Source organism: Neovison vison, chromosome 7, assembly GCF_020171115.1.
Source record: "Neovison vison isolate M4711 chromosome 7, ASM_NN_V1, whole genome shotgun sequence".
Taxonomy (NCBI): Eukaryota; Metazoa; Chordata; class Mammalia; order Carnivora; family Mustelidae; genus Neogale; species Neogale vison.
This window is the reverse complement of record NC_058097.1, coordinates 201421200-201446515: the sequence shown is the minus strand read 5'-3', so window position 1 is coordinate 201446515 and position 25316 is coordinate 201421200. Positions and strand designations below refer to the sequence as shown.

At 52.0% G+C, this 25316-nt stretch overlaps 2 protein-coding genes across 4 annotated transcripts in view; both read left to right on the top strand.

Moving 5' to 3' along the window:
- Positions 1-9161, top strand: part of SPTBN2 (spectrin beta, non-erythrocytic 2) — a 38265-nt gene extending 29104 nt beyond the window's left edge. For 2 of the 3 annotated variants that reach the window (XM_044259775.1, XM_044259774.1), the window contains 17 exons: positions 1083-1307; positions 1616-1705; positions 2035-2295; positions 2380-2510; positions 2763-2967; positions 3466-3840; positions 4537-4781; positions 4879-5017; positions 5302-5386; positions 5640-5836; positions 6175-6317; positions 6406-6481; positions 6573-6623; positions 6850-7070; positions 7369-7542; positions 8084-8126; positions 8305-9161. In XM_044259775.1, coding sequence (XP_044115710.1) covers positions 1083-1307; positions 1616-1705; positions 2035-2295; positions 2380-2510; positions 2763-2967; positions 3466-3840; positions 4537-4781; positions 4879-5017; positions 5302-5386; positions 5640-5836; positions 6175-6317; positions 6406-6481; positions 6573-6623; positions 6850-7070; positions 7369-7542; positions 8084-8126; positions 8305-8538 — 2895 coding nt within the window. In that variant the 3' untranslated portion in view covers positions 8539-9161. The other variant, XM_044259776.1, reaches the window with a different exon arrangement.
- Positions 9162-14148: 4987 nt separating this feature from the next.
- Positions 14149-24701, top strand: LOC122913163 (RNA-binding protein 4B). The gene is made up of 4 exons (XM_044259773.1): positions 14149-14240; positions 14928-15351; positions 20906-21582; positions 24084-24701. The coding sequence occupies exons 2-3, from the start codon at positions 14940-14942 to the stop codon at positions 21571-21573; spliced, it is 1080 nt and encodes a 359-aa protein (XP_044115708.1). The 5' UTR covers positions 14149-14240; positions 14928-14939; the 3' UTR covers positions 21574-21582; positions 24084-24701.
- The last annotated feature ends 615 nt before the right edge of the window (positions 24702-25316 follow it).

The following is a 25316-nucleotide window of genomic DNA, read 5'->3' as shown; positions in this document are numbered from 1 at the left end:
CATTCTAAGGCCTCACAGACAACATCTTTCCTGGTATTCCTCAAAGCGAGGTCTGTGGGCCACTGTATCAGAATCTCGGGGAATGCAGATCAGTCGGAACAAAGTCAGGAGACAGAACCCACACTCTAACTTGAACAAGGAAACTTTAAGAAAAAGAAGTATCAATTAGTAAAAGGTGCCTAACTACCAAAAAGGGTAAAGAGAATTCAAAAGTAGGGACCAGAAAACTATAAGGAGACAGACAGTAACAGTTTGGCTCCTTTAGGTCATACGGTGTCCGTCACAAGAACTCTATTCTTGTAGTGTAAAAGCTGCAATAGGCAAAATGGAAAATTATATGTGTAATGGGTGGGGCTCTGTGCCAATAAAACTTTATTTGCAAAAACAGGCAGGGGGCAGGATTTGCTGGTCCCTGCGATAAAGAGTACAGGAGTAGCAGCTACTACCTCCAGGGCTGGGGAGGGGTACCCAAGGAGGAACAAGGTGCCCCCCACCCACCACCACCCCAAGGTGGGGTTTCAGACTGTGGAGAGGGCTGAGGCCCACTGGGTGTTGTAGAACTTTGCCAGGGTATCATGGGACCAAGCAGATCTAAAGCTGGCAGGCCAAGACGGGCCACTAGGAAGCTGCTGATGGGATGCCACCAAACTTGCTGGAGGGCGGGAGCCCCTGGATTTCCTGCACATGATGGGCTAGTTTTGCCCCAGGAGCAAGAAGAAAGGCACAGTGGAACCCGAGCAAGCAGCCTCTCCTCCTGTGCCTTGTAGTGTCCCTCTAGCGCCCCCTACTCACAAGGTGTAGCATTGCACCAACACTGGCAAGTGTTGACCGGGTTCCCTTGTGAGGTCTCAAAACAGGGTAAGATGTTCCTGGCACGGAGGTGAACTTGGGTCCGAGAGGCAATAAACGGGAGGTGGCCCAGTTATCACACAGCCCTGGACTCGTGTGTTATGGGTTGAGCTCCACCGAGTGAGGCCATGCGGGGATGCTCTCCCTGGGGTGAACCCTGGGGATGAGAAATCTCCGTTGGCTGCATAAGCCGTGCGCGTGCTGACCACGGCTCCTTCCTCCCCGGGTCGCAGATGCTGGAACGGGAGATGGCTGTGCGAGAGAAGGAGGTGGAGGCCATCCAGGCCCAGGCAACAGCGCTGGCCCAGGAGGACCAGGGTGCAGGGGAGGTGGAGAGGACCTCGAGGGCCGTGGAGGAGAAGTTCCGGGCCCTGTGCCAGCCCATGAAGGAGCGCTGCCAGCGCCTGCAGGCCTCTCGCGAGCAGCACCAGTTCCACCGGGACGTGGAGGACGAGATCGTGAGTCCCGAGGGCTGCGATGGGGTCGCGTCATCGTCCTGGCAAGTGGTGCCCTGCCAGTCGCTTTCTGGTCTCCTTCCTGGATGCTGGGGCAATGCCAGCAGCGCTGTTCTCTCTAACGTCTGGCGCTGAACAGAGACCCTCGAGGGACTCTTGGGGATGCCCTTCACGCCCAACTCCGAGATGGCTGTTCCCAGCGCACACTCACCGGGAGACCTAGAAAAACCTCCCTGCAGGTCTCCCCACCGTCCAACCCCTCCTCCTGCTTTGCCCTCGGGACCTCCACTGACCCCCTCTTTCTCATGCAGTTGTGGGTGACAGAGCGGCTGCCCATGGCTAGCTCCATGGAGCACGGCAAGGACCTGCCCAGTGTCCAGCTCCTCATGAAGAAAAACCAGGTGAGGCCAAATCTAAAGGCAAAAGAAAAGGTCCCAGGAGCCTCCCAGGCCCAGAAGTTTGTGTTTTCTTAAAAAACCTTGGGGTTTCTCTGGTTCGCCTCGAGGCTGTGTGGGATCGCGCACCTCAGGGGTGGGCTGGGCCTTCCCTCACCGTGGGAGGGTGGGTTCCCTCCAGCGCAGACCAGGTGGATTGAAAGGGAGCGAGTGAGGAGGGCGGAGGGAGAACAAGACGTGGGAGTGAGGGGCTGGCTGCGGAGCAGGGGTGAGGGGGAACGGGAGGAGGATGAGGGGCCTGCTGTCAGAGTGACCTCTTCTGCCACTGGGGACAGACCCTGCAGAAGGAGATACAGGGCCATGAGCCGCGGATCGCCGACCTCACGGAGCGGCAGCGTGCCCTGGGCGCAGCGGCTGCAGGCCCCGAACTGGCCGAGCTGCAGGAGATGTGGAAACGCCTGGGCCGCGAGCTGGAGCTTCGAGGAAAGCGACTGGAGGACGCCCTGCGGGCCCAGCAGTTCTACCGCGACGCCGCCGAGGCGGAGGCCTGGATGGGTGAGCAGGAGCTGCACATGATGGGCCAGGAGAAGGCCAAGGTGAGAGGCCGGGCAGAGCCAGGCTGTGGGGCTGCCGCTCTCTCCCCGCAGAGGCCGCTCTCTGACACCCACTGTCGTCCCCAGGACGAGCTTAGCGCCCAGGCGGCGGTGAAGAAGCATCAGGGGCTGGAGCAAGCCCTGGCCGACTACGCTCAGACGGTCCGCCAGCTGGCCGCCAGCAGCCAGGACATGATCGACCACAACCACCCCGAGAGGTGAGCCCAGCGCGCAACCAAGGGACAGGATGGTGGTGGGGGGTAAGACACGGGGACAGGGGCCGGTTCTGGGGCAGTGCGGGGACGGGGGAGCATCTGGGACTGCACGTGTGCAGACCTGTCTAGAGAGCTGGACAAGCAGAGACCTAGCAGGGAGTTGGGGGGGCGCCCAAGGGGACAGGACTCTACGGAACAGAAGGGGGATCAGAGCCCGGCATCCTAAGCCCCGCGGTGCCTGTCCTGCCCCCGCAGCACCCGGATATCGATCCGCCAAGCCCAGGTGGACAAGCTGTACGCCAGCCTCAAGGAGCTGGCCGGGGAGCGGCGGGAGCGGCTGCAGGAGCATCTGCGGCTTTGCCAGCTCCGCCGGGAGCTGGACGACCTGGAGCAGTGGGTCCAGGAGCGCGAGGTGGTGGCGGCCTCCCACGAGCTGGGCCAGGACTACGAGCACGTGACTGTGAGTGCGGGGTGGACACCGCTGGCTGCAGAGCCGCCCCGGGGAGGGCTGGGGGCAGAGGGCATGAGACTGGGCTGAGGGGAGCCATCCTTGGGTATCTGAAGAATCGTGCAGAATGGAGTCCTGGGGCCGCATGTAGACGGGCCAAAAAGGAAATTTCCAATCCTTCTCTCCCAACAGAACTCACCAGCATAGGGGCCTTGAGGTTCCTCTGCAGAGTTTGGGGGCTTGAACCCTCATGAGTGCAGATATATGGATCATAATTAGGGTATCTTTGTCTGAAGGCCAAAGGTCCCCGGCACCCCCCGTGCTTTTGCTAGGGCCTGGGGGCATCAGTTGCATCGGGGGTAAATGGAAACCAGTTGCCCCTGGAAGAAACCTGTTTTGCCCCATGGGGCCCAGGGAAAGAAGTGGGCTCTGGGTTTGGGTGGAGAAGACTCACGGGTCAGGCAGGGACTGTGTCCGCCAGCGTGACGGCGCTGTCCATGTCTCCTCCAGATGCTCCGGGACAAATTCCGAGAGTTTTCCCGGGACACGAGCACCATCGGTCAGGAGCGCGTGGATGGTGCCAACGCTCTGGCCAATGGGCTCATCGCCGGGGGTCACGCTGCCCGGGCCACCGTGGCCGAGTGGAAGGACAGTCTCAATGAGGCCTGGGCTGACCTGCTCGAGCTGCTGGACACACGGGGTCAGGTGCTGGCCGCGGCCCACGAGCTGCAGCGCTTCCTGCACGGGGCCCGCCAGGCCCTGGTGCGGGTCCAGCACAAGCAGCAGCAGCTTCCCGATGGCACCGGCCGTGACCTCAACGCGGCTGAGGCCCTGCAGCGCCGACACTGTGCCTTCGAGCACGACATCCAGGCCCTCAGCACCCAGGTCTGTGCCCCGTGCGGCGAGATGGGGGCTGGCTTGGGGAAGACTTGGTGGGAAATGGTGGGGGCCGGGGGGGGGGGTTTGCGGAAACGCAGGGAGGGTGGCATTCTCTGGAGGGACACTTAGGGATGAGGTTAGGCCAGTTCTAGGAAAACATCTCTAGCCAGGGGATGTCAAGCCACACCGTCCACAGCCTTCTTGAGGACCCGTGACATTTTCAGATGGTCCCAATGCCTAGGTTCTTCATATTGCACTAAAATCAGCCTGTGGGTCCCGCCCTGCTTAGTGCTCTAGACCTCTGCCTAATAAGCATAGGTTCTCCCTCCAACTGTTTAAACCCAATCAGCCACTACCCATGTCCCTTCTTGGCTGGAAGTCTCATTCTGGCAATCTTCGAGGTCCTGCGTGTCCCGGAGAGGCCTCGGAAAGCTCAGGAGGCCAGTGGTCCCATAAAGCCCTGCTTCCCCCATACCTCCAGGCCCCATCCTGAGACCCAGCAGGGCGGGGTGTGACAAGGTTTATGCTGGGCACCAGCCTTCATTCTTCCCAGACCCCATCCCTCTGCACCACCTCCTGCTTCTCTGGCTGATCAAATGGACAGGAGGGCGAGAACGGAGACCCGAGACCAGGACCGGGAGGCCCCGAGCTCCTCGGAATCCTCCCCGCCGGCTCTCCCTCACTCTGAGTGGGGCCCCGCAGGTCCAGCAGGTGCAGGACGATGGCCTCCGTCTCCAGAAGGCCTACGCCGGAGACAAAGCCGAGGAGATCGGCCGTCACATGCAGGCTGTGGCCGAGGCCTGGACCCAGCTGCAGGGAAGCTCTGCTGCCCGCCGCCAGCTGCTGCTGGACACCACGGACAAGTTCCGCTTCCTCAAGGCTGTCCGGGAGCTGATGCTGTGGATGGACGGCGTGAACCTGCAGATGGACGCCCAGGAGCGGCCCCGGTGAGGGCCCCCGGTGCCCCGCGGCCTCCACGGGGTGTGGACGGGCGGCCGGGAGAGGGTTGAGGGCCCAGCAGTAACGTGGTCTCTGTGCCCCCAGGGATGTGTCCTCCGCAGACCTGGTCATCAAGAACCATCAGGGCATCAAGGCGGAGATAGAGGCCAGGGCCGACCGCTTCTCCTCATGCATCGACATGGGCCAGGGGCTGCTTGCCAGGAGCCACTACGCAGCCGAGGAGGTGGGTGATGTGTGTGTGCCGCCGGGTCAACCTGTCGGGGGGAGGCCCGAGTGCCGATGTCTCTGAGTCTCCCTCCTTCCTCTCATTCTTCTTTCGTGGAAACCTCTCTCACGTCAGTGCTGTTCAGGGATCTCCCCATTCCAACTGTCCCCCACCCCCACCCCCCGAACCGTCTGCCTCCTGACATCAGAATTCACTAGTTCCCTGTGTGAGTCCTCCAGGAATCCTGGCAAGGTCGCACTGGGTGCTAACTCACGTCTCTGCCCACCCCCCACCCCCCCCAGATTTCAGAGAAGCTGTCCCAGCTGCAGGCACGGCGCCAGGAGACAGCAGACAAGTGGCAGGAGAAGATGGACTGGCTGCAGCTTGGTGAGCTGCCGTGGGGGCCGGGGCTCAGCAGAAGGGTCGGTAGATAAGACCGAGTACACCAGAGTCGGTAAGACCAAGAGGCCTGGGCATGGAACTCACGGGGCCCACTCTTGGCACTGCCCGGCTCACGCCATGCTCCTGCTCTGGGGCACTGGCTTCCTCCGGGTCTCTGTTCTCGAAGGGCTGCGGCTGCAGTGCCCTGCCGGTGCTCTGACCTGCCCTCTCCCTGTGACCCACCCCCCAACCCCTGCAGTTTTGGAGGTGCTCGTGTTTGGGAGAGACGCGGGTATGGCGGAGGCCTGGCTGTGCAGCCAAGAGCCGCTGGTGCGCAGCGCTGAGCTGGGCTGCACCGTCGACGAGGTTGAAAGCCTCATCAAGCGGCATGAGGCCTTCCAGAAGTCAGCGGTGGCCTGGGAGGAGCGTTTCAGCGCACTGGAGAAGCTCACAGCGGTGAGGGCTGTGGGACCCCAGGGCTGCCCGCCCCCTCCCACTGCCCCAGGCCCCTGCTCTCCCCTCTGCGCCAGCCTCTCCCAAATGTGAGCCAACGGTGCCGGTGCCGCTTGTCAGCACAGCTGGAGCCATCAGCCCACCCCCCGACCCTACCCGGACCAGGGGGACGCTGAGAGACACCATCTCCCCCGTTGTTTCCGATCTGCACCTTCTTCTGGAATTCTGTTGCCAATCCTTTCTGTTTCATCAGGCTTGAGCTGAGGCATTTCAGCTTTCCCCCAGGCCCTGGTCCTCTTAAGTGAGACCTTCTATGCTCTGATCCCAGAATGTTTTGACAGCTGGAAGAGCAGGAGAAGGAGCGGAAAAGAAAGAGGGAGGAGGAGGAACGGAGGAAACAGCCCCCTGCTCCAGAGCCCACAGCCGGTCGGCCTGCCGGGGACCTGGTGGACAGCCAGACAGCTCCCGGCGCCGCCTGGGACGGGTGAGAGCTGGGACACTCTGGGGAGAGAAGAGGCGGAGTCTGAGCCGCCCACGGGCTTCACGGTCTGTGTCACCTCCTGCTGTTCCAGAACCCACCCCCGGCTCCCGGCGTCCACCCAGCAGGCCAGCGTCAACGGAGTCTGTGCAGACGCAGAGACCCCACAGGTGAGCCCCGCTGCCCTGTGCACCCCCATCAGGACCTGAGCACACCACCCCCTCCCCGGGCTGGTCTTCTTACAGCTTCTTGTCCTTGTAGCCCCTGTCGGAGCAGCAGAGACTGGAGCAGGGCACCTTCGCAGAAGGACCTGTGAGTTTCTCCCGGAGGTTTGGGTGTGAACAACCGGGAGATGGAGGGGCGCACGGGGGCGTGAGCCAGGCGGCCGTGATGCTGGGTACGGGAGAGGCTGGGGGCCCAAGGGACACAGGGGGGCGGGGCGGGCAGACCAGCTCCTGGAGGTCAAGCTTCATGACCTTCAGGCAAGGTATTTCCCATCTCGTCCTATGAGGCCGACCATTTTCCATTTTCCCCACAGGGGTCTGGCCCTGGGGACGAGGCCAATGGGCCCCGGGGAGACAAGCAGAGCCGGACGCGGGGCCCAGCCCCTCCCGCCATGCCCCAGAGCAGGTCGTCTGAGTCAGCCCGGGTTGCCACTCTGCCGCCCCGAGGCCCCGAGCTCTCTGCGCAGGAACAGATGGAGGGGATGCTGTGTCGCAAACAGGAGATGGAGGCCTTTGGCAAGAAGGCTGCCAACAGGTACTGGGCCCGGCCACCCAGCACTGGTGGCCTCTCCCGTTCCCGCCTTCTGAAGAGGCGAACCTGCAAACCCTTCCTCCATAGACGGGTAAGGGGTGCCCTGGAGGAGGAGGGGCCTCAGGGACCGGGAGAGGACCCAGGAGGAGAGCGGGGCCTCAGGTGAGGGTCCGGAGCAGGGAAAGACAAGGAGCACACCGACGGGTGGCACTGGCAGCCCTCGGACACCCGAGCTCGTCCCGGGGGTCTAGGCCCCGCAGAGACCGGCCACCTGCCTCACCTGCACCACGGTCCCTCCAAGGTCATGGCAAAACGTGTACTGCGTCCTCCGGCGCGGGAGCCTCGGCTTTTACAAGGACGCAAAGGCAGCCAGCGCAGGAGTGCCGTACCACGGAGAGGTGCCTGTCAGCCTGGCCAGGGCCCAGGGCAGCGTCGCCTTTGATTATCGGAAGCGCAAACATGTCTTCAAGCTGGGGTAGGAGTGCGAGGTGCCCTCGGGGTGGGAGGGAGGCAGGGGGTGATGCAAAGGGAAGCCACGAGCTAGAAGCAGAGGCAAAGAGTTACAGGGCTGGGTGTTTGGGGCCAGCGATAGAAATGAGGAAAGGTGGGGGGTCCTGGTTGTAATCCACGCTAAGGGGGCGCAGGAGCCCCAAGACAACGATGGCAAGCCAAAATGAGATTCTGGGTGGGAACTCGGAAGGCAGGGGGCCGGTGCTGCCCGGCTGCCCGGGACCTCCCAGGGCCTGCCCCTGCCCGCCGGCAAGCAGCCGGAGCAAGAGGCATGAGCTGGGGTGCAAGTGAGCTCACCACGCTCCCCGGCAGCCGGACTGCAAGGGTGCGCTTCTGCGCGGTCCTGAGAATCTGAAGAATGTGCAGAGCGTGTCTGGTCCGGCGCTGAAGGCCGCGGCCGCCTGTTCCCCAGCCTGCTCTCGGCCTGACGCCCGAGCTCTCCCCGACTCTCAGGTAGCCCTCCCACATTCTCAGCTCTGCCCGGACGTTTCTCTTTCTCCCAACAGCTTACAGGATGGAAAAGAGTATTTATTCCAGGCCAAGGATGAGGTGAGCTGGCCCCTTCTCCTCCCACGCTCCCACCTTTCCGTGCCCTTCTCAGAACATTCCAGCTGCGGATTCCCCTTTCCTTCCCTCTCCTCCCTTTTTCTCTGCCCGCCTGCCGTCCGCCGGCCCCAGCCCGCAGCGGCCTCGCGGCTGAGCCCCGGCCCCTCTGTGCCCCGCGCAGGCGGAGATGAGCTCGTGGCTGCGGGTGGTGAATGCCGCCATCGCCACCGCGTCCTCTGCCTCCGGAGAGCCTGAAGAGCCAGCGCTGCCCAGCGCCGCCCGGGGCATGACCCGGGCCATGACCATGCCCCCGGTGTCACCGGTCGGGGCGGAGGGGCCTGTCGTACTTCGCAGCAAGGACGGCAGAGAACGAGAGAGAGAAAAACGCTTCAGCTTCTTCAAGAAGAACAAGTAGTGGGGGGCGAGACTCCCAGGCCGGCTTCTTCCCTCGATTCAGGAAACTGCCAGGGACTGCCAACAGGGACCACCCTCTTGTCAGGACAACCGCCTGCTGCTAGGGTCTATTGCCAAGGTCAGCCCATCACCAGGAACTGTCTAGGAGGACAAGTCCGTGTTCCCCAGGGCAACGCTCCTCTCCTGCTATTTAATTCCAGACTGGTGGTGGGACCCAGGCGACCCCCAATTCCACTCCCGCCTCCCGAGTTCTTCCCTCTCCCCGCAGCCCTGTGCCCCAATCCCGACCCGGGTGCGGACTGCGCTGCCCCCTCCGCATAGGCCACGTGGGAACGGCTGCCCCTGCCTCAGGTCATTCCCCCACTGCAGCGAGGGCACTTCCCTCGGTCCTTTGCCCCTGGGGACCAGCCAGGAACCTGTCAGAGCTGAAGCAGGACCTGGGGGCGAGATTGCCAGATGGCCGAGTCAGAGCCCCCGAAGCTCCCCCTTCCCGCCTTGACTCCTCCTCTGACTCGAGCGGCCACTCCATCTCCGGCAATGCTTCGTGGCTTCCCGGTGTGAGTTGTTCGGGGCAGCCACAGCCTGGAGCCTGGCCAAGGAGGTGATTAAACAGCTCAGCTTCTCTCACTGCTTCCGGGTGTCTTTGCTTTCCCGACCACAAGCCTCCCTACCTGTGCCCACATTCTTGCCTTTGGCTCTGGTCTCCTGTATGTCAGGTTTCCACTCTGCCACCAGCCTCCCAGCCCTCAACAAGCCACATTATTTTGAGAGCCTCCCTACCGTGGTCTCATCTCCCCATGATGAGGACCTCCAGTCTGCTGGGTTGACCAACGACAAGCCTCTTTTTAGACCAAAGAAGTTCTCCGTGGGTCAGGGTGATGGTAACAAGCACCATCAATGTTAAAAGGCAGTGAACAACTCCTTCCCTGGTACACAACTTTCTTTACTCATGACTCTCTCAACTGTTCTCAAAAATGGAAGACTGAATTGCCCAAGCAAGTGTCAGCCACCGCTCAGCCCGACAGTAGAAAGTGGAGCGTGTGGGGGTGAGGACTGACCCCATCTTCTGTCTCCTCCCCAACAGAGAGGATCAAGGGGGGCGTCAGACAGGGATCAGAGAAGTAGCAAGTTCCCAATCCACTGACCCATAGGATGACCTCACTCTGGGAAGCCACCAGGTACATCCAAAGTGTGTAAACACACAAAAACACAGAATATATTCTAGATCCGGTGAAGTATTAAAAAAAAATAGTTTTCTCCCTTGTCTCTGGCTTGGCAGTCTGAGGGTAAGAGTATGATTGCCTTGGTGGTCTCCTACAGGAAAAGCTTTGTTCTTTCATTTTTTCCCAGAAACATACAAACAACCATTTCTTTTGGAGGCTCAGAGGAGATCTCTCCAGAGAAGCAGCCCTACCTATATATATTTTTTTAATTTTAAATTCCAGTACAGTTAACATACAGCATTCTATTAGTTTTGGGCGTACGACATAGTGATTCAACATTTCCACGCATCACCTGATGCTCCTCACGACAGACGCACCCCTTAACCCCCATCACCTATTTCACCATCCCCGCCCCTCCTCCCCTAAGCAGCCCTATCTTTAGCACAAGTGGCCAAGGACCCTGGCCCAGTAGACCCCTGACCATCATCAGCCATGACAAAGGGTCAGGTGTGTGCAGGCCCAGGACTCACACAACACAGCCCAAACCAGCATGGTCTCCGAACGTGAGATCTGATAGACCAGACAGCCCACAGAATAATTCTCCCTTCCTCTTAAGACAAGCAGATTCAGAAGTACTCCACAGTCAGTATGTTGGATAGATGTAACCGGAACAATCTGTCATGGGACTACACAGGATGACCCATCAGCTTCTCTTGTCTTTCTGGTCCAACTGTGCAAAGGAAGAAAGAGCCATAACGTTGTAGAGTACCCAGGGAAACGGGTTTTCCACTGCAACGTGGCAAGCCTGGGAGTTGGGAGGAGAAGCAATAATGGGACATTTTAGAAGGAAATGTATATGGGAGTGAGAAATAAATGAAGAAAGGCTCATTTTAGTGTGTAAAATGTGAGTGGAAATAGGGCAGCCAAGTACAGCCATCTGGGAAGATGGAGTCAGTCCCTGCGAACGGAGACGTCATGAAAAGGTGCTTTGAGCGTCATCCAGGTGACTGGACACAGATAAGGATAAACATAAGGTCAGGAAGTAAGTCTTGAGAGACACCTTCAGATATGAGTGGAAGAAAAAGAAAGTTCCAGAAAGAGATGGAATGAAATGGGCTACGAGATAGATTAGAACACAAAAATACAGTCTGTGCAGGCACCACAAGTCCGAAATATGGACAGCTAGACATGGATTATTTGGAGAAAAACGAATTTGCCTTCTCACCAAACATGGCCTCTGAGGGCGAACTCTAGAGCTGCACTGTCCGAGATAGTAGCCATGGGCCACATGTGGCTGCTGAGCCCTTGAAATGGGGCAAATCCAAAGCGAAACGTGCTGTGCGTGTAAAATGCTCACCAACTTCAAAAACTGAAGAGGAAAAGAAGAACTTGAAGTATTTCATTAATACTGTTTATATTGATGATATGTTGCAAAATTTTAGCTTTATTGGGTTTCCAAAGTATTAAAATGAACTTCAGCTGTTTCGTTTTACTTTTTAAATGTCTTTACTGGAAAATTTTAAATTACATAAATGGCTGACCTTATATTTGTCTGGACAGCCCTGCTTTTGTTTTTCTTTTTAACATTTTATTTTTGAAGTCTTCTCTACACCCAACGTAGGGCTCGAATTCACAACCCTGAGCCACGAGTTCCACTTACTGAGTCAGCCAGGCACCCCAGGATGGCACCACTTTGAATCGACTACAGATCTAAATGTGGATAGTTTTTAAAAAAATTACTTTTAATAGAGGAAAATGTAGGAGAATACACTTGTGACTCGGGGGGTAGAAAAGAACAGCTTATACAAAACTGCAAAAGCACACACTTTAAGACAAAAATTAATTAGATACCATAAAAAAATTAATTTCTGTTCAATGAAGGGCACCATGGGCAAAGTTTATACATAAAATAAGTTAATGGAATGATGGAAAATATTTAAAGAGATCCCTGTCCAGAATATACAAGAAAATCCTGCAAGTAACAACAAAGAGGAGATTGCAACCACTAAGAAAGTTAAGCAAAATATATGAACAGGAAATTTACAGAAAAGAAATCCCAAAGAAACTAATAAGAGGAGATCCTTAAGATCATTAGTAATCATGCAAATTAAAACAAGTGCTATTTCACTTTATTACACTAGCAGAAATTAGAAAACTGGACAATGTTCAACACTGGCGGAGTTATTGATACACAGGCCCCCTCACGTGCTGCAGGTGTGAGCGGTGACGGATACGGTTCTTCCAGAGAGCAATCTGGCACTACTTAGACAAGTTAGTTCCACGGGTTACATAACGTGCAGCAACACGGGTATTTAGTGCAAAAACAAACAATGAGCCCTGCAACATAATTTACATAAATACATAATTTACCCAAATGCACAACCGATGGACCTTGTTATGATCCACGTTAGAAGACAATTGTAAAAAGGCATTTGCCACAACCTAGGGGAAATATTATTATAAAGATTAGATAATATTAGTGTAGCCCTGATGTCTTATTTTTTTCTTTTAGATTTTATTTATTTATTTGACAGAGATACATCAAGACAGGGAACACAAGTGCGAGAGGGTGAAGCAGGCTCCCTGCCATCCAGGGAGCCCGATGCAGGGCTCTATCTCAGGACCCTGGGATCATGACCTGAGCCGAAGGCAGGTTAACCCTAAGCCACCCAGGCGCCCCCACAATAAGACATTTTTTAAAATGGATAAAGCAAATGTGCACTGAAAGGATATGTCAGGCAAGATCACAAACAAAATAATACATATTAAACTCATTAGCGTGGTTGCCTATGAGGGAAGGGGACGTGAGATAAAAGGAATAAGAGTAGAGAAATAGAAGTGGGGACGGAGACAGAACGGTACAGTCAGAGCTCTGAGGAGCAGTATAAAAACACGGGAGAAGAAAATGCTGAATGAAATGAAAACTTTAGAAGGGCGAAAACTTAAAAAGACATTAGCTTTGATGACCTCAGAAAATTTGGGGCATTGGAAGAGGTGGACAGAACCCAAAACCGTGTACAAAGGTGGGCAATAGTTGGTTCAGACTTCCCATTTGCAAAGCCTCTGACCTGGAACACAAGGAAGGACCCCAAGATAGAAAACATTAATAGTGAAGGTTAGTGGAAGGTATTTGAGAAATGGGTAAGGAGGTCCCTATACATGTTTTAGAAGTCTGAGTGTAGAGAGAAACTGGAAACGGCCAAGAGGAGGAGAAAAGGGAGAAGTAGATCGAATTAGGTGGGAAAAATCGTGAGTCGTATTAAAATTGGAAGGACGGTGCCTCTTCTAAAATGGCTGGGAAACAAAAAGAATTCAGTGAAAGAAACACATCAGAGTAGCTGGGGAGGAGGAGGGAAGCCTGGGGAATTTGTGCCTGATGGTATCAGAAAAGCTTCTATGGAGCCACCACAATGAAGAATGGTGACTGACAACCACCCCACCATGCTCCACTCAGAGATAAGCCGGATCCATCAATCTCTATAAACGTCTATTCTTTGTTCAAGGGGGACAGTGTCTAATCCACCTACTAGCATCTCTATTGCCACCAGGAGGCACCCTTGGACCACAGCAGAATTTTGAATGCTAGAAAGCGCCCGGAGTCCCAGCTGCCTAGACTTCCAGCAGCTTGGTGTGGACCTGGAGACCCTTTTTCACCCCAGTCCCTCCGCCCCGCCCCAAACAAAGAACTTTTCTGGGCCTCTGCACCAAGTGCTCCCTTGGCGTAGTGACCACGGACCGGGAACCGTGAAGGACACACAATTAGAGCTAATAGTGTAACTAAAGAGAGAAAAACAGCCCACACACATCCGTGAGCAAACAACATGTGACCGATAAATGCAGCCTGGATACAGTGCATCTTAGAGCTCTCCCAGCTCTGCCATCTTTGGTTCTGCTTCCTCACCAGGAAGAGGCTTGCAATGAAACGCTGAGTTACGTTTACAGCTGTACAAACATGGACTACGTTTGCTTAAAATGTGGCTCTTCTGTGTCTCTAAAATGTTGACCCAAGCTACCGAGGTGGCTGGCCAGCCTGCTCAGAAAAACCCCATTTAGAGGACCCAGTGAGATAACCCTTTGTCATTAGCTCCCCGCCCCCCCCCCGCCCCAACTGGCCCAATAGCACGATCCATTGTGATGATTAGCGACTCCCCGGGCTTCTGATTACGCCAAGGTAGTGGTTGCGTCCGGAGCCCTTCTGACGCTGGAGTGCCGACCCCCACCCCACCCGGCTTCCAGAGTGCTGATTGGCTAACCGGGGCTGGGGGCGGGCTGACCTCCGCTCCGCAGTGGCGTCACCAGCTGGCCCCGCCCCCGTGCCGGGGAGGCTGGGAGCCTAGCCTGGAGCAGCCATTTGTATGCGGCCGCGGGATTGGTCGCCCGGCTCCCGCGAGGGGGAGGGGACGGAGGCAGCGCGCACTCGCGCGTGCGTGAGCTGGCGCGCGAGAAAGGGCCCGGTCGCGCCGAGGCTCGAGCGGCCGTCGCCATTTTGTAGGGTTCTCTCTGACGCGGGAGCCGCCGCCACCGCCGCCGCCACCCGGAGGTGCGAGGGGGTCTTCTGGGCCTGTGGGGAGCCGGAGGGCGGGTCGGGCTGGGCCTCTGGCGGACGGGGCCAGCCCAAGGTGTGGAATTCTCTTGCTGCGGGAGGTCCGGGGAAGACAACGGGAGGAGGCGGGGCCGGGTCTCCGGAGGGGGCGGGGCAGGGGTCGGGTCGAGTCTTTGTTGGGGCGAAAAAGCTGGAGGTTGGGTCGTTGGGGGGGGGTCCCGGATTGGGGCCAAGGAAGCCTCTTTATTCTTCGAGTGTTGTAGAAGGTAATACCGCACGGAGGTGAGGGACACCGATTTCCCTCCAAAACCTCGTTACCGGGGACACTCGAGATAGACGCCTCTTGCCCTCTCCTTGAGCTCTTCTCTTTCCTGTCCCCCAAAGAGAGTATTTTAAGACTTAAAACAGCCAACTTTGTTATTTCAATGCTCATTTCACGGAGATGATAGACGGTGCGATGCCTGCTGATCCCAGCCTCCCGTTGGGGTGTCACACACGTCTCACACTACCTCTTAATGTACAAACCTTTTCTCTCTGTTAAGAGAAAAATAATGAACGTTTATGTAGGGGGTCTTGAATCTTGAAGGTGCTAAGAACTTTTTTGGAGAATTAAACCAAAATGCAATGCACTGAAATTTCCCACTCCACCCCTAACTTTTGGACATTTTATTTGTTCCCTCCCAGGCTCTTGTCAGGATGGTGAAGCTGTTCATCGGAAACCTGCCCCGGGAGGCCACAGAGCAGGAGATCCGCTCACTCTTTGAGCAGTATGGGAAGGTGCTGGAATGTGACATCATCAAGAACTACGGCTTTGTGCACATAGAGGACAAGACGGCGGCCGAGGATGCCATCCGCAACCTGCACCACTACAAGCTGCACGGGGTGAACATCAACGTGGAAGCCAGCAAGAATAAGAGCAAAGCCTCAACCAAGTTGCATGTGGGCAACATCAGTCCTACTTGTACCAACCAGGAGCTTCGGGCCAAGTTTGAGGAGTATGGTCCAGTCATTGAATGTGACATCGTGAAAGATTATGCCTTCGTACACATGGAGCGGGCGGAGGATGCAGTGGAGGCCATCAGGGGCCTTGACAACACAGAGTTTCAAGGTGAACTGCCCTGGGGTCTGGGTGGCAGAACTGAGTAGCGGGGTCTAGGACAAGACAGAGACAAGAGCACAGGACCAGGAGGCTGGCGGGGAGGTGTCTTCCATTCTGTTTTAGCTGGATGTAATGGAAAGATTGTGCGTTTTCCATTGTTAAGTACAGTTTACTCTTGGAGAAGCAAACACCCCCTTTGCAGATTTACTTGGCAAAATGTTCCTCAACAGCTGTGTAGAGGCACAAACTGGGTTACTTCATCCCGCAGTCTTCATTCATTTGAGTGCTGTTGGAAGTTTAACCTGCCTAGGCAAATGAGTCCCTGCCTCATGGGAGAAGAGAGGATAAAAGTCTGTGGATTATCTGTTTTTATCATCAAAAGGCCTTATATTGAGAGTTTAAGTGCTTAGGATTTATACTCTTTACAGCCTGGGGTGATAGGTTGTTGTGGGAAAGAGGAACAGAGACATCTAGAGGGATCCCTATATTATAACCGGATGGTGAACCTGGATTTGGGGAAGTATCTTTTGAGGGCTCAGATTTGTTCAGTCTGTCAGCCCAAGGCCATGCACTGGACTGTTCTACCTACTATTATTTAACCCCAATGGGAAAAAAAGAAAATTTTTAAAAATACTAGGTCGAACGAGATGATGGTCCTGCTTCTGAAAGTTTCCAGTAAGGGTGTTATGGAGCCTATTATATAATTTTACCAATTATAAAGCTCCATAGGTTATAATTTAATACTTCGAGGCTGTCGGAAGACTGCAACTGAGCCGTCTGATATGGTAGCCCCTAGGCACATGTGGCTATTAAATACATTTTAAATTTCAGTTTTTCAGTTGGACGCACGTTTGAAGCACCCAGAAGTCACATGCGTCTATTGGTGACCGTATTAGTGTAAAGGGAAAACATTCCCATCATTATAAAAAGTTCTGTTGGACGGCGCAGTTCTACAGTTTTTTGATGACAGTTTCATCTTGAGCCACGCATTTACAGTCACTTCTCAGTTCATAAGTTAATACCATTTTTTCCGAGTGCCACTAAAAGGTTCGTTGAGAAGTACTTAAGTGTCCTCTGCTAAACCTAGAAAACAGTCAAAAAAGAAATGCCAGAAGAGGAAAAGTTGATTAGAAAAGGGTAGGAAAGTTTGCAAATAGTGTAGATTACAAAGAGCGCATCAGATCTCTTTGGGTTCAGCCAGTGGTGTCCTGGCCTTTAGCTCTTCTCTAAAGCGTAGGGCAAAAGTCACAGATGACTTGCTACCATTAACGAGATGTGTGACTTTGGACCAGTGTTTTAATCTCTCTGTGCTTCATTTTCCCCACTTACAAAGTAGAATTAATGATCCCTGCAGTACCTCCCTCTTGGGATGGTAGTAGGGCTAGAATGAGGTAATAGATGTGAAAGTAGCTGGACGGTGAGCGCTCTGTGATGAGAGGCGAGTGTTGTTTGCAACAACTGAAGTGTTTGCATTACAGTCGGAAGCTTACTTAAAAATGATAGCTTTCCTCACTTCCCTCTCTTATTTGTTTATATATATATATTTTTTTAAATTTATTTTGGAAAGCTGTTGCACTTCAGACAGACTTAAGAATATTCTTAATTATTTCTCACTTGTTGGAGATGGGATCATGAATGGACAGTGTTGGGGGGAAATAGAGGTTCTCTCTTGACAGGTAACAAAATGTGGAAGAATGCAATTAAAGTCGGGTCCAGACTCTGCAAAGATGTCACAGTAATACAGTACTGCATGTCCTTACCTTTGTAACAACAACTGAATAAAAGGATAAGGGCAGAAATACACACACACAAGTTAGTTGACTGGGGGAAGTTGGCTTGGGAAGAGTGTGTTTTAATAAAGCAAGTTTAATTACTCTGGGAAATGGATGTTGGAGTAACAGTGATCCATGAAATTCTTTAAAATGTCATCATTGGAAAAGAAGAATCCTTGACTTGGTCTTCATGTTCTTAGCCTGTCCACTCTGGAGAAAGCACTCTACTCGGAGTTACACATATAGATATTTTTATAACCAGCTCTGTTTTTTCCAGCTGACCAGAGAACGTTTGGCGTGGGATAATACCTTGCAGTTTTATAGAAAATATAATCAAGATACCAGCTTGTCACCTTTGTCTGTAAAGCTTTTTTAGTCAGCTGCCAATGAAGGCGGCCTCTTAGGAGTGCCACTTTGAACATCTTCTGAACCTTTATTTTCTTTTTAAATATTTTATTTATTTATTTATTTATTTGACAGAGATCACAAGTAGGCAGAGAGGCAGGCAGAAGGAGAGGGGGAAGCAGGCTCCGTGCTGAGCAGAGAGCCTGATGAGGGCTCGATCGCAGGACCTTGAGATCATGACCTGAGCTGAAGACAGAGGTTTAAGCCACTGAGCCACTCAGGTGCCCCGAACCTTTATTAATTGTTGCCATTTAGGCTTCTGCATTTATCTTATCAGAGGAAGGAATCCTTATCAAAGGAAGCGGGGGAACCGGAGTTAACCTGGCTCTTTCAAGACCTGGTTTCCTGTCCACAAGCAGCGGTGAACTTGAGCCACTGTTGAGTTGGCAAACAGTTTGCATTGGAAGACTCTAACTGAAAAAGCTGTTCCCAAGTAACAGTTCAAGCAACTGATTTGGGAATGATGTGTAAGAGGTCAGGTGTCTTGGTTTTCGCCGTACGCAAACAAGCACGAAGCTGGAGCGGTGTTAGGGAGCAGCTACGCCCCCAGCCTTCTCTGGGTCCTGGCACATACTAGGAGCTCAGCACTTAGAGGACCCCAGGTTGCCCATCTCTCAGCATTTTAATAATCTTTTTTGTTCCAGCTTTCTAAAGAAAACACTTCTGTTAGGCTGGTTTTCTGGGAAATGTTGGCAACGTATTTCACTAACTTTTGAGGTCTCAGAAAATCTTTAAGCTTTTGTCCTCTCCAAGTGTAGCAGAGTGGTGGAATTTAGTCTTTCAATTTCCTTTGCCCTGGTTCCTTAAGGTAATAGAGTAATAGAAGCACAGTATTTGGTTATAATAACTTAAGCGGATTTAAATTAAAAACCTAGTTACAACCTAGGAGAGATTGGGGGGAGGGGAATGGGTCCGGGGTGGGGGGGACGACTATCACTTCTATTACAGATTTTTTTTTAGTTCTAGTTAAAAATTTCTTTTACCTGACGGGGCGCCTGGGTGGCTCAGTGGGTTAAGCCGCTGCCTTCGGCTCAGGTCATGATCTCAGGGTCCTGGGATCGAGCCCAGCTTCGGGCTCTCTGCTCAGCGGGGAGCCTGCTTCCTCCTCTCTCTCTGCCTGCCTCTCTGCCTACTTGTGATCTCTCTCTGTCAAATAAATAAATAAAATCTTTAAAAAAAAAAAAAATTTTCTTTTACCTGAATCCTTTTTACAGCTGCTTACAGAGGTAGATTATAAACATAGATGTTTATAAACTTAGGCGTTCTCTCAGTAAAACTAAAATGAAGATTGGATGTAGTAACAAATACCAAAGAAAAATCACTGGGTTTTGTTTCTCAACAACAACAACAAGAACAAAAACTGGGCCAGAATCTATAAAAGTAAAAAGCAAATTAAATTGAAAATTTTTTTTAAATGTACTTCTAGGTCTCTGAATCAGCTACTTTTTAGATTGGCAGAGTTCCTGCGACTTCAGAATGGGAACAGTTTATGTCTATCACAGAGGTTAAAGTCACCATGCATGTGTGAAAACCAAGTAACTATTGGTCTTCCAGTCTAACTCCTAGGAAACTCTACATTTGAGATAGAAATTGGGGCAAAAAAAATCTGTGTTTCTGTTCTAAGCATAGTTAGCATGTGGCCCTTAATAACTTTTTTTTTTTTTTTTTAAGATTGATTGATTGATTTGACAAAAAGAGAGCACGAGAGGGAACACAAGCAGGAGAAATGGGAGAGGGAAAAGCAGGCCTCCCACTGATCAGGGAGCCCAATGTGGGGCTCAATCCCAGGACCCTGGGATCATGACCTGAGCCGAAGCCAGGCGCTTAATGACTGAGCCACCCAGGCGGCCCAATAATTTTTAAGAATGAGGATGGGAGTATTTAAATCTTTGAAAACAATGGGTGACTAAATGCTACATTCCGAGATTTGTTATCTCTTGACTGTCAGTGGTGATGATGGACACCGCCTCTCTGCTGGCAGCTAGAAGTAAAAACCTGAGCACTTCGGTTTCTGCTAAAGAAGGGGTTTTAAGTTGGAGGTGGCAACTACCGGAAACCAGGGTGGTTGGAATCTTAGACATTGGGCAGAACTGCGTTTGACTAAAGTGATACCACTGCACTAACCCGCCGCTGTTCTGGCTGCCGTCCTGAATCAGGCGTTTCCAGCAGGATGGTGGAGCACGAGGCCTCCTATCGCATAGCTGCATCCAGAACAAGGTCTGTTAAAGAGAGCAAATTGCTGATCGCGGAGGGGGGATTTGTTCTGAGCAGCCCTCAAGAGTGACCTGAAGTCCCTGTTCTCTGCATCTGTAGTGGCTGTGTCTTTCGGTTACATACAGTTTGAGAACTACTGACTCGATCTCCAAAGTCTTAGGCAGTTTGGGACGGAATCCTGCCAAAAAGATTCCTTTCCTCAAACTGCTTTTAAAGACCTTGGATGTTTTCATCAGTAAGGGCCCCTAGGCAGAAGCCCAGAGCAGAGATGGTTTCTTCTCTTAGCTGGTCATGGTGTTGGCCATATACTGGAAGAATCGATACTGCTTGTTTGTATGGGTGCCCTGAGGCTCTTAGGGCAAATGCTGCATTTTTCTAAGGAGATAATCCCCTGTGAAGGATTGTAAGTTACATGTCAGGGTGAAATGCTGAGTTACGTGGGTACACATTGTCCCTAAAAAACCCAGTACTGCTTCAGTATCTTCCTAATTCTTGCTGTTGAGAGACCTTGGTCAAGTTTTCTTTTCCACATAGGCATGGATCACCCTTGCTGAAAAACTCGGGGGCGGGGTTGAAATCCGGAGGGTTGCATAACTCCTAGAGGGGCTGAGGTGCAGCAGTGTATGGTGCGTGTGTCAGCATAGCCTTCGGGTGACACCTGTCAAAGAGGCCGGAGGAAACAAGATGGACAGGGTGCCGTGGTTTTTAAGCTACAGTAAATGCTGGGGCCTTACGTTGCCCTGAGTAAATCAGTGAGAGGCTGGTAAGATGCTTTTCAAGTGCGGCATAACTGAGGTTTTGTTGACTGTTTGATTTGGAGGAATTGGCAGGTCTTGAATCAGGACCATTGTAATCAGTCTTAGCAGTGGTAAGTGGAAAAGTTTTCAGTTTCTGTGTTGGGGGCCAGAGGAAAGGAAGGGACGGTCGTGGACACAGAAGCCGGGAATCGGGCTACCCGGTGGAAGTAGTGTTGCCTGGTCTCCGAGGACTCACAGTTTCTAGCTGTCATCTGTATCACAACGCGAACTGCTTTTGGAGGGGACCGCTGACCTAGGGTTGCCGGAGCGCGTGTAGGTCTGGGTGTCCTACACCAGCTAGCTTACTTGCCTGTGGGGGAGGATTAAAGAACGTCAGTGAGTTATAATAAATCTTCTTGCGTCTGTTTCCTCAAGGCAAACGGATGCACGTGCAGTTGTCCACCAGCCGGCTTCGGACTGCCCCCGGGATGGGAGACCAGAGCGGCTGCTATCGGTGCGGGAAAGAGGGGCACTGGTCCAAAGAGTGTCCGGTAGATCGTACGGGTCGTGTGGCGGACTTCACCGAGCAGTATAACGAACAGTACGGAGCGGTGCGCACGCCTTACACCATGGGCTACGGGGAATCCATGTATTACAACGACGCGTACGGAGCCCTCGACTACTACAAGCGCTACCGGGTCCGCTCTTACGAGGCAGTGGCAGCGGCGGCAGCGGCTTCCGCGTACAACTACGCGGAGCAGACCATGTCCCATCTGCCTCAAGTCCAGAACACGGCTGTGACCAGTCACCTCAACTCCACTTCTGTTGATCCCTACGACAGACACCTGTTGCCGAACTCAGGTGCCGCCGCCACCTCGGCTGCTATGGCTGCCGCCGCTGCCAACACGTCCTCCTATTACGGAAGGGACAGGAGCCCCCTGCGCCGTGCTGCCGCTGTGCTCCCCACGGTCGGAGAGGGCTACGGCTACGGGCCGGAGAGTGAGCTGTCTCAGGCTTCAGCCGCTGCCCGGAATTCTCTGTATGACATGGCCCGGTATGAGCGGGAGCAGTATGTGGACCGAGCGCGGTACTCAGCCTTTTAAAAACTGGAGGTGAGAGTGGGGTCGGTGTGGTTAAGAGACTCGAGTTTCCTTGAAAGCGATCTGTGCTGCATAGAGGAGGCTAAAGCCACGGGTCGGTTTGCTGCCAGGACAGTAGCCACGAGACAGAAATTTACATTTTAGTCTTCAATATTTCTCTGGCTTAGGCCAGAGGTTCATTGGGCCTGTTGAGGTTTTTTAGTGTAGGACTCCAACCAGCTGGCGCCTTCGGAGAGAACAACAACAGACTCGGTTAGGAGGGTATTATTTAATCGAATGTAAGCCATCTGCGTTACAGAAACATAGTTAAGAGAACACTTGCCGAGTGCCCTCATTATCCATTATAGCATTTAATCTACACAAAAAGCCTTTGAGATATTTTCTCTTTTACAGAGAAGGAAACAGGCTCAGAGAGGTTAAGTACTTTGCCTGAAGTCATGTGGATAATTGAGAGGCAGTCAGAATTCAAACTCAGGCGTGGTGGGCTCCAAAACCATTCTCTTCCCACTAGAAAAGTCATTGTGATGTAGGTGGAAGAATACAGGTTCAGGAATTGGTCATGAACGTCACAGTGAGAATTTTAACTACAGCTTTAAATTTCTCACTTGTTAATATAGCTACTACTTAGGTCATTAGTTTTGATGAGAGGAAACTCTTCTAATATCCTAGATCTATAGGCCAGATAAAGCCCTGTAAGCTTTAGGTGTTGAGTTCTAAGACCCTTGAAAGCGAGATGTTTCGGTGCCTCTGTCCCATGGAGTCCTTTCCTTATTAGTAATCCAGAGCACCTTATTCTGCCTGACCTGAGCCCTTGAAACCGTATTTCGACATACCCTGTTACTATCATTTAGAGCCCCAACACTTTTTTCTTTTTCCCCAGCAATTTTGGTTTTGGTTTTTGTTCAGGAGGAACACGTAAGGGTCTAGATAAACAGGTAATTTCTGAGTGTGTGTAAAATCCCACTGGTGGTGACCCCAGAAATTTAATTTTTCCTGCTTTAGAAAATGTACACCAAAGATGTTGGAATGGCAAGGATAATTAGTAGGATTATCTGGGTAAATTTCATCTGAGTGGAAATGGCATCGCGACAACTTTTTCTCGTGGTTTTCCTTGTACCTTGAAATTGAGCATCACTTGACCAGGAGGCCTACTCAAGAACCTACTCAAGAAGTTAAATGGAGTTTCCAGGGTTCCTTACTTAGCCTGCTGATACATGTGTGTAGAAGAAACTAAAGCAATAGGAATTTGCCCTTTTATGTAGTGAGAAGCAAACAATGGTTCGAACCTGTGGTAAATTGTGTCCTAGATGCCCATGACAAGACTGTGATCTCCTGAGACCTTGTGTAGCAGCAGCGTGTTAATGTGTATAAAGTACACAGACTTAAAGCTTGTGTAGAATGCCTTAATTTTTACTTTTAATGCAGCTGGATCTGCCACGAAGTGGGATAGTTCTCTAAAGGTGGTATCACCTACCAGATAACTTGTTTTCCTCTAATGTGTTTTATAGTCAAATTAGCGTATTACAGTCTTTAAGGGTATCGCTAAGGTATTTTAAAGTGAATTTTGACTGCAAGCCGTGGTTGTTTAACTAACCTCTTTTTAGTGATGACTTTTAAAGAAACTTACCTTCCAGGTGTGAACCTCAAATGGACTGAATAACCCTGAGTTGGTTGCAGTCCCAGGAGCCTGATGTTAATGAGGCTGCCAGGAGGAAATACTCCAGAACTGTTGGGGATCTGAATTTGGGTCTCACCCTAGCAGAACTGATTCAAGAACGTCACAACTTTTGAAGTCGGTTGGTACAGATCAAGACCAAGATTTGGCCCTTTGTCTGTAATAAGTAGAGAAACTTGGTGTGAGTTAACTTCTTTTTTCCCCCAGCCATTGGTGTCTGGAGTTCCCATCATCAATGGAAGAATTAGAGAATTGTAGGGTTTCCTCTTTTGATTTGGTTAAGGGAGATTTGACCACGTAGGGAACTACTGGAGTTACGGCTCTAACTCTGGGACAGTAGGACATGTAGGTATGTTGCAGGACAAATGATGCCCTTTGTGATTGCCGTTTCTGAAAACCTGTTTACTATGAAACCGTGACATGAAACCAACTTAAGAGTAGTGCCGTTGGCAGTATTCGAGATCTTGGCATCCTCTCTTTTTTGGGACACAACTAAATTAATGGTTTTTGATACTATCGTGTATGCCCTTTGTTGCAGTGACAGTAGCTTTGTATCACAGAGGTTGTCTTGCCTAAAAGATGGATTAAAAGATGAGAAAGATAGATTTTATCTGCAGCACAGCAGTCTTCCAGAGAGACTGCTGCTCATTCTGTACATAGCTGTGAGTAGATCCCCTGGTAATGACACGGGATGTAAGTTTGATCCAGTCTGACTTGGTTTTGTTTTGTTCTTTGTTCTTTTCCCCCTGGAATACAGGACGGGACCAGGGCCCTTGTACTCGGAGCCAAGCTGCTCTCCAGGCATTGTGTAAGCCTCTTGTGTTGTGCTCTCTTTCAGGTAGGATAATTGCGGACTGAACCCTCGGGCTGCGGTCATATATGAGAACTTGCTCCGCGCGGTCCCCTTTGCCGGGATGTTTCCATTGCTTCATGTTTCAGTAAACAAAGGAGTTTGTGACCAACTATGTTTTCTTTCTTAATTTAATTCTTCTAAGTTGACTTTTCTTTCCTCCTGATACTAGTTTCTGTAGCCTTTCACTCTGTTCCTTACATTCTCAGCCTCTGAGCGGCCCTAGGTAAGGATTATGCTGGCATCCCCTTTTTCCTGTACAGTGGAACCCCTCTTATCTTGCTTTCCTTAGGAGTTGAACCCTTCTCCCTGTCTACCTGCAACATCTCCTTTCCCTTTAAAATGACCATGTAGTGGCAAGCGACCTTTTACTCTTCTCTGTTAGCTCTGGACTCTAACATTGAAGCTAATCTTCTGAAACTGCTAGGACCATTGGGGTTTTGGGGGTGGGGGTGTTGTTGTTTTGTTTGTTTGTTTTGTTTTTTTATGTCTGACCTGTGATCGTGGTACAGCATTAGCTGAAATTTAGCCTGTTTTACTCCACTCCTCCCACTTTTTTTTTTTTTTTTAATATTTTGACAAATAAACGTTTCTAACACTTAAGTACCTTTTTGTGTTTGTGTTGACTGTTATTTACCACCAGTATCTCTGGTTCGTTCTCAGTTGTGTTGAAACTCTAAAATTTGAATGACTACACACTGGAAATTTCGATGTACAAGGAAGGATTTAGTGTGATCTAATGGGCCTTAGCAATGGGCAGAGGAGAATCATCCAGCATCCCGAGACATTAGTGTGCTACTGCTCACGGTCGGGTTCCGTCTTTCTATAACCAGAGCTAGTCTTTCCACTTTACAGGCTAGCAGACCCAGGTTAGAACCCACGTGTCAGGAAAAAGTTAAGTCAGAATATTGCCAAGGACCTATCGGGTTGAGTCAGTTTGACTTCATAGTACATAGTCAATTAAATTCACTTATGAACTACTTAAAGAGGTCTCCTGTGGTGCTAGTCCTCTGCTAGGTGCGGACTATGGCTACAATGAATAATCATTAATGAGAGATCAAAGAGGGAGAACAGGTGATACTTTTTTAGCAGAAAAGTAGGGTTATTAGTGATTAGCAGTGGACGCCTGGGTGGCTCAGGTCATGATCTCCGGGTCCTGGGATCGAGCTCCGCATCAGGCTCTCTGCTCAGCGGCAGCCTGCTTCCTCCCCATCCCCTTTG